This window comes from Coturnix japonica, chromosome 11, assembly GCF_054131305.1.
Source record: "Coturnix japonica strain WE chromosome 11, WE-NBRP24, whole genome shotgun sequence".
Taxonomy (NCBI): Eukaryota; Metazoa; Chordata; class Aves; order Galliformes; family Phasianidae; genus Coturnix; species Coturnix japonica.
The window spans coordinates 18,787,109-18,794,924 of NC_140673.1; the positions used below are offsets into that span (position 1 = coordinate 18,787,109).

Here is a 7,816-nt window from a genome sequence, read left to right on the forward strand (position 1 = left end):
CATTGGAGAGTGTCCAATAGATAGAAGTGTTGTAAATAAAGTAGTAGATGTAATATTTTTTTATGGGAGAAAAAAAATTTTACTTTGTGCTAAGGGCTAATAAAGATTAAATATTACAACAAAACCTATTTTATTCTTATACCTATTCTCTAATATAAAATGCACCTGTGTTAGAATAGCATCCAGAGATGCTGCCCCTGCTGCTGAACCAAACTTCTAATGTAGGGATATTGTGCCCCTGTAGCCATTCATAGTATGTGTGTATGGGAGCCATTGTGGCTGTGCTTTTCCTTCTGCCTGATTACAGCAGATGACTCTTCTTGTACTAGTGCTATAGCTACTACATTTTCCCCTAATCAAAGAATTTTGTTGCTGCTTACAATATGCTTCAGCTCAACATTTCTGATTCTGCAAGCCCCTCTATTTCTTCCTGCCTCAAAATTTCAGTGCTTGAAGGATTTGTGTTGTTTGCAGTAATTAAAAAAATGCCTATTGCAAGTAAATTTTGAGTAGACTCTTATGTAACTTGTTTACTCACATAAACATTAATTCAGCACTTGTACCATTGTAACTGTACCTGAAGAAGCATTTTGCAATCAGTATTTTAAGGATTCTAGCCTTTTAATTTCTCCTGCAGTTTGCTTCTGCTTTTTTAATTAACTTTTTAACCTCATAAAAACCTGCAGTTAGAGTGGTCTTACTGAATGCAGTAATGTGTTTCAGTGTGATACAACTTTTTTACATGATTTCTTTGAATTCATTGAAAGCAGGTACTGATATAGTAAGCTGTAAACTCTCTCCAAAAATGTCTTAACATGGAATTTGTATAACTTGTCTTTTCTGCTTCTGCAGGTGTTCCTCCCCACAAAGCAGGCTTCATAGAGGACCTGGTTGTAATGCTACCTCAAAATATATGGGATAATCTGTACAGCAGGTAAGTTTTGTAGTGCAACTGAAAAGGTCAGTGATAGTTTGAGAGAAAATACGTGCCAGATAGCATGGTAAGAGTTCTACAGTTAGTGCAATTAGTATCTCAGGAAACTTGTGGACTCATCAACATGCAGTCTTAGTTGAAGAGCAAATATGTTCCACGCAGCACAATCAGACTTGAGAGTTAGTGGCTCAGAAAAATACACGTACTCTAAGCACAAAGCTAAGTGAAGGGATGGCAAACTGCCAATTTATATAATTTGCTTGTGCAAGGTAATTCTAGAAGCCAACATAGAGTGGTACTGGGATAATGCTTGAGCTTTAAAACTAATAAACATGTATGGTATGTGCAAAATGATTCAAAGTAGGTCAGAAGAAGTATGCTTTCACGAGGTGTTCTGAAAGAACTCTCTGTATCAGCTTAATGATCTCTTATTGACTGGAAACAACTGTTTCTTCTATGTTGGCTTTGAACGTATGGCTTCAGCTGCCAGTACTGATGGTTCACATTGGAATATTCTTATCTCGACAAGTTTTTCAGCGTAACCTTTGTGCAGCAGAAATGCGTCTCTTAATGCTGCTGGACATTTGTGGGTATTTTCTTCATTGGATTTGTAGTTTCCAGACCAGTCAGTGCTGCCTGTGTTCCTAACAGTGCATATATACTTACATTTCTATATTCTGCGCTTCTCTGTAGCAGCAGCCCTGAAAACTTTCATGTATGCAGATGTGCACAAAAAATTAAAAGGAGAAGAGATGTGTGGAGAATAAATTCTTAAGAACAAAGCTTAAAAAATGTTGGACACCAGTGTTGGGATAGTAGTGAACTGATGAAGAGCTTGTCGTGGAAACGAGAAACAGACTACTTCCATAAGCGGTTTCTTAGAGTTTTTAATAAAATCATGCATGGTGTGTGTATATGTATAAAACAGAGTACTTGCTCACCAACATGTTTTTCCATAGTGATATAGTGATACCTTTAGAAATGTATGATACGCCAAGATGGTTTAACTGGCCTTAGGTAGTAAGAAATTGGAATACAGCTGTCTTAGGGTTAAGTACAAAATAGTACTAGGGAGATAAATTATGGCAATTGCCATGCATCGGAATTCAAATAGATGTTGAAAGAAGCTGATGCTTGTGATGTCTACAGGTACATGATCCTACTTACACATTTTCCACAATGTTAATATTGTTTTCTTGTTTGGTGATTATTTTTTTTTTGTGTAATTAATTTATTTTACTGTCACTGCAGGTATGGAGGAGGACCAGCTGTTAACCATCTGTATGTTTGTCATACCTGCCAAATAGAGTCTGAACGACTTGAAAAAAGAAGGAAAAATGAATTGGAGATGTTTATTCGGGTAAAAAAGTAAACAATTCTTATTTCTGCTTTTCAGCATCATCTGATATTCGTCACTTGACACAAGGAGTTGTCAAAATTTCATAGGCAATTTCTGTAACAAATGAACTTTGCAAAGTGTGTGTATACCTGTACAGAATCCTTATCTTTCTGTTAGTAACCATGTTCTTATGCTGTCGCACACAATTGTTTGTACAGAAATACGCTTTAATAAAAAAGCAATTTAAAAACATGAAATATTTTGTCAATAGTGTGGAAACTGAGCACAGCCCTATAAGTAACTTCATACGCTGGCAGTGATCTGTTCTGTGCAAGGAATTAATCTACAGTTTCTAAAAAAATATAATTAAAAAAAAAAAGTTTTAGGAAATACGAGGCTTTAAGAAACAATTTTTTATTAAAGAAACATTTTTTTTTCCACTTACGCGATTAAGTCTGAGACTCTGCCTGTAGCTGTTTTTTGTGATGTTGCCTTGCAAGAAAAACTTGAACAATTCAAACTGATATATATATAATATATATTATTATTATTATATATTATTATTATTATTATTATTATTATTATATTATTTGTTTACTTTAATTGGAAAAAGAATCTTAATGTGTTTTCACAACTTTTTATTTGCTCTAGATTAAAAGTCCCAGCGCATGAGTTCATTGGGCCTGTTCAGAGAATTGGTAGAAAAACAAACATGACAATATAGTTTATCTTGTTGTTTTCAGGAGAAAGAAAGTTCTTGAGTAGGGAACAAATCATTTTGTTCAGATGAAGGCTACCACTGCATCAATCTCACCTCAGGATTTCACTGAGGAGTTACTGTCCTAATGGCCTGTAGTTCTTCAAAGTGTTCTGTAGCAGTATAATACTATGTTGTTAATAGTTTAGAGTGGTTGAAAGGGTTTAAAGAAACAGAAGCTAGAAAAACAAAGCTCCTTTTTCCTTCCAGCTTTACAGGGCATTCCAAGAAGAAGAATCTCCATCAACTTTTTACTGCATCAGTATGCAGTGGTTCAGAGAATGGGAGGAATTTGTGAAAGGAAAAGACAGTGGTAAGCTGTGCTTCATTTCAAAATACCAGTTCTTTTCTTATTTCTTGCTGTGCAGTGGTGATGTTTTTGCAGGTTGTTTCTACTTTGGTAGAAAGATGGAGGAATAGCAGCAAGAGAAGGCAACAAAGGTTCTTAGAACAAGCATCTAAGAAATTGGTTTCATGGGTTGTAAATATGCCCAGGAATTAAATTACAAAGTACAGTCAAATGTTGGTTATTAACAGGAATGGATAATGGGATAGCCGTGGAAAGAACATTATGTTTATGCTGGTGTGGAGGGCGGTGGTTGTTGGCAGCAGCAGAGATACAGATGTGAGGGAGGATGTATTTTGCAGTACAAACTGATAAATAATGCTGCAGCTTCTGCAGGAAAAGAGATCTCACTGGCACAGCAAAAACATATAGATAACGGAGTAACAACCATAACAGTACAACTTGAGTATTCTTCAGGTGCCTCTCAAGATCTGAAATGGAAGTGTTGATAAAATATTCTACAATCATATCTGAGTCTGCTTTAAAACAGTTTTGCTAGGGGTAAAAATTTGTGCTTGATGTTGCTTGAAGACTTACTGTAATCATGAATATTTTGGAGAACTTCCTCTTAATTAAAATTCTGGTTATCTGTTAACAACTTAAAACATACTGTGAGGCAGTACAAAAAGCAAGCAGTAGGCAAACTAGCTATTTCTCTTTTCATTTGAAAATAAAAACTCCAATCTGCCTTTTGTTTTTTGCACTCTTCCTAACCATCCTTTCCATCCTAATAGATCCCCCTGGTCCTATTGATAATGCTAAGATTGCAATAACAAAATGTGGAAATACTGTGCTAAAACAAGGTAGGTGTCTCATATTAGTGCAATGTTGGGCTCCTTGTGATACATTTGCCCAAGTTCAGTGAACTTATTATGAATTCTTATCTTTAATTGTTATGGTGAAGTGGTGATACCTAATGAATCTGTATTCTGTTTGTTTTCAGAACTAAAAGCTCAATTAGGAGTAAAGTTGAGAAATGTGCAGTTATTCAAGTGTTTGTTTGTTTGTTTGTTTTTTAGAGAGTGAGAAATAAGCTCTCAAAGAATGAATTTCTGTAATAGGCTAATCCAAGTGCAGATGAGAGTTTAAAAGGAGATCTACAGTAACTTTAAAATGGGCAAATTTTGCTTTTGCCTTTGTATCACTTTTGTTTTTGTTGGGTTTCTCTTCTCTCAGAGTTGCTTGGCTTTTTTAGATTGCCATTTATCCGTATATAGTTGAGTCTTGAAATTAATTTGAAATGAGAGCTGCTTCTGATAGAAGTTAATAATACTTAAATGTTGTTGCTCTTTTTTTATTTATTTATTTTTGAGAGCTACCACTGCATGTTACAAATGTTCTCTAACATACAAAGATATGTTTTCTTTATTATTCTTCAGTCAAATGGTTAAAACCAACCATCTACTTGAAAAATTGTGGGTACAGAGGAAAATGTCTAACGTGGTCATCTTTATAAGAAAGATTTCAGACTTCCTATGGATGCATAATATCAATATATTATACATCAATATTTAAACTGCTCAACTATTGCAGTGTTAAAATTGTGGAAAAAATCCAGCTACCAAGTAAAAGTCAATTTAACATAATGCTTCAGCATATAGAAAGGACCTACAGGTGACAATCGCTGGAGGTCAGTAGGTTCAACACACATGTTGCCAATTGCGAAATGTAAAGGGCATACTGAAAACAGAATGGATTTTTGCACCCATGAGTTTTTGTTGTACGTCTTAGTGGTATAAGCTCTTAACACAGAAATTAAACATAAGTCTTCAGACGTCTGACTGATGTTCAGTAGCAACATAAAATCAGATTAGAATTCATAGTAAAATAGGCAGTTATTGACTCTGAACTAAAGCTATTTTGGTTCATATTAGGTAGAACTGGGGTAGAGATTAAGAGGAATAGGCTGTGGAAAAATTCCAATTTGTGAATGAAAACAGAGGAGTGCTACTAAATAGTATTCTGTGGTCCTGATCCCAGTTCTAATGAGTTGGCATTCACTGTGTCTGTTCAATTACACCTGGCTGCTGGAATCTTTATAAGGGAGTGAGATTGATCTACCCCTGTGCCTGTGGAGGCCGACTTGTTTTCTGAGTACATGAAAAATATAAAACTCAAACATACCTTCATTAGTTCTGGCACAGGATCTGCATCCATATGAAGCTTCGCATGGCTGAGTTGGTGTGGATAAACAAACATAAGCTCTTTGCACCTTTTATTTTTGGAAGTTTATTAGATGTTTGTCACAGCAGGAGGCCTGCTAGAGCAGGTGGCAAGGAGAGAAATTATAGGAGACAGGGAGAGAAGGCTTGCTGTTCCTTTTTTTCTAAAGTAGAAATTAGGCTCATTGAAACATTAATAGTATGTAATGAAAGGACATTGGGAGAAACTTGCCATAGTGCAAGTTTCTAAAGAGTTGCTTAAAGAAAAGATGTTTATTCAGGTAGAATAGAAGTTTGTCCTCTGTTATGTAAGTTAACGTGAAGATACGCTACAATTTTGTCAGACAGGATCACTCTGGTAGAACATAGAGGGGTGAGATGCTGATCTGCCCTTGCTCTTCTAAAAGTTTTGGAGAATCAGACAAGACTGTTGGATGCTGACCTGGGATGGCAGAGAAACCTTTAGCCAGAAGAGATTGTAGACAGAGACTTAAATGAATAGAAGCCAGGCTGACTCATTACACTGCCATGTGCTTTTATTCTTTATGATCACTATTATTTATTTGACGCACAAACCTTGAATACTTGCAGTTTACACAGTAATGAATGGGAATTTTTGTTAATGTGAATCCCTCCATACCAGGAAGCAGCGTCACAACTCTGAGATCTATCAGTTATTAGCTTGATGGGTGCATTTCAGATAAAATGCTTCACATGTCTTATATCTGGGGTATGTTAAGTACTGGATAGTTTTGAGAGCAGGTAGGTTGTAAGAATGAAGAAATATGTTAATACAGAAAAGCCCTTAGGTTTGGTAGCTGGCATAGGAAAAAGTGCAAATTAGATTATTGTTAAATTTGAAATACATTCTTCTTTCTTTTTGTATCTATTACAAGCTTCAAAGAGTTGTGGAAATAACTGTTTTAAATAGAAGTTAATACTTTTAAAATGTTTGCAGGTGCAGATTCTGGACAGATATCTGAAGAAACGTGGAATTTTCTTCAGTCAATCTATGGTGGAGGCCCAGAGATTATACACAGGCCACCTGTTCCTACAGTAGAACCTGATATCTTGCAAACAGAAGAGAAGATTGAGTTAGAAACTCATTGTCTGTAGCTACTGAGGAAGGGATGAATTTGTAAGGACTCCAGCTTCCTTACAAAATGCCCAAAATACATTCCTAAAAGTTTTATTCTCTTGTCTATTGGAGGCACATCTCACTGGGCATTACATTAACTACAGAAGTGTAAGTTGAAATATACATTGCAATTTGTTTAAATGAAGACTGTTTCTCTGTTTTGGAAAGTGTGTAGTTTGTTCTTCTTGGAGTGTTTGGTGAGTGGAAAACACTGTCATTTCTGGACTTTTCAGTGTAAGTCAAAATCCTGTTATATCCTTAGACTTGAAAAATGGGAGCAAAGTTCTAGAGATGTATGTAACCTTCCTGATTGGGCTTCTGATACCCACAAGTGTCTGCCTTCTTAATTGTAAAGTCTTGACAATGCTAGGTATAAGGAGAGTATATTCTAAATGGATTGCAATCAATGATAAAGAAAAAGGATTTTTATGTCTTAAATGCTCAGGAAAAAAATTCTCACTTATTTTGCACTGTAAGTATATATAAAATGAGTGACATCCAAATACTTAACATATTTGAATGGATCAAACATTAACGTAGATTGAATATTGTTTTAGTCAGCGAATGTCATAAGTTATTACCTGCTCAATTTTGCATCGTTAGGCTTCTGTAACTCTATAAACCTGCTAGCGTTAATAATATTTGTGAGAAAAAAGATGTAGTCTTCTCTAGGGTAATGTTTGAGAGCATGAAATGTGAAATGTAAAATGATTATGGACATGAGTGATATAAATTTTGGAAGTTAAATTGTCTGGTCTCTTGAATTATATTCACAGATAGTTGCTTTTGAAGAATTTTATTGTATTGTTCATTAGCATGATGACCTATAATGTGAAAAGCTGGATAAAATGTATATATTGCAAAATTTCACTAAATGAATCAGATCGGAACGCAGAATGGCACTTAGTCTTTTCTTTGCCTGATAGTTACCAAATAAGCAGCGGTACTCAAGGCTACTTGTTTGGTTGTTTGTTTTAAAAAAACAAAAGAGAGAAAAGGGGCTGGATGGGGGCAACCAACCTTAATGTGGGGAGGGGTTGGGAGCCTTCTCAAATTTTTTTCATTTATTACATCACTGTGAAAACCTTGGAGTAATGCTGTGATATTGTCCCCATGCCCATATATTTTCTGGCTACTTTA

The 7,816-nt window shown here is 35.4% G+C and overlaps 1 protein-coding gene across 26 annotated transcripts in view; it reads left to right on the forward strand.

Moving 5' to 3' along the window:
* The window catches only part of USP33 (ubiquitin specific peptidase 33), a 37,192-nt gene extending 29,622 nt beyond the window's left edge, over nucleotides 1–7,570 (forward strand). For 21 of the 26 annotated variants that reach the window (XM_085511473.1, XM_085511477.1, XM_085511487.1 and 18 more), the window contains 5 exons: nucleotides 853–934; nucleotides 2,186–2,294; nucleotides 3,241–3,343; nucleotides 4,111–4,179; nucleotides 6,497–7,570. In XM_085511473.1, the coding sequence (XP_085367599.1) occupies nucleotides 853–934; nucleotides 2,186–2,294; nucleotides 3,241–3,343; nucleotides 4,111–4,179; nucleotides 6,497–6,654 (521 nt within the window). In that variant the 3' untranslated portion in view covers nucleotides 6,655–7,570. Of the gene's footprint in view, nucleotides 1–852; nucleotides 935–2,185; nucleotides 2,303–3,240; nucleotides 3,344–4,110; nucleotides 4,180–6,496 lie in introns of all 26 variants that reach the window. The other 5 variants (XR_014932793.1, XR_014932791.1, XR_014932792.1 and 2 more) reach the window with 1 other exon arrangement.
* Nucleotides 7,571–7,816: the final 246 nt, after the last annotated feature.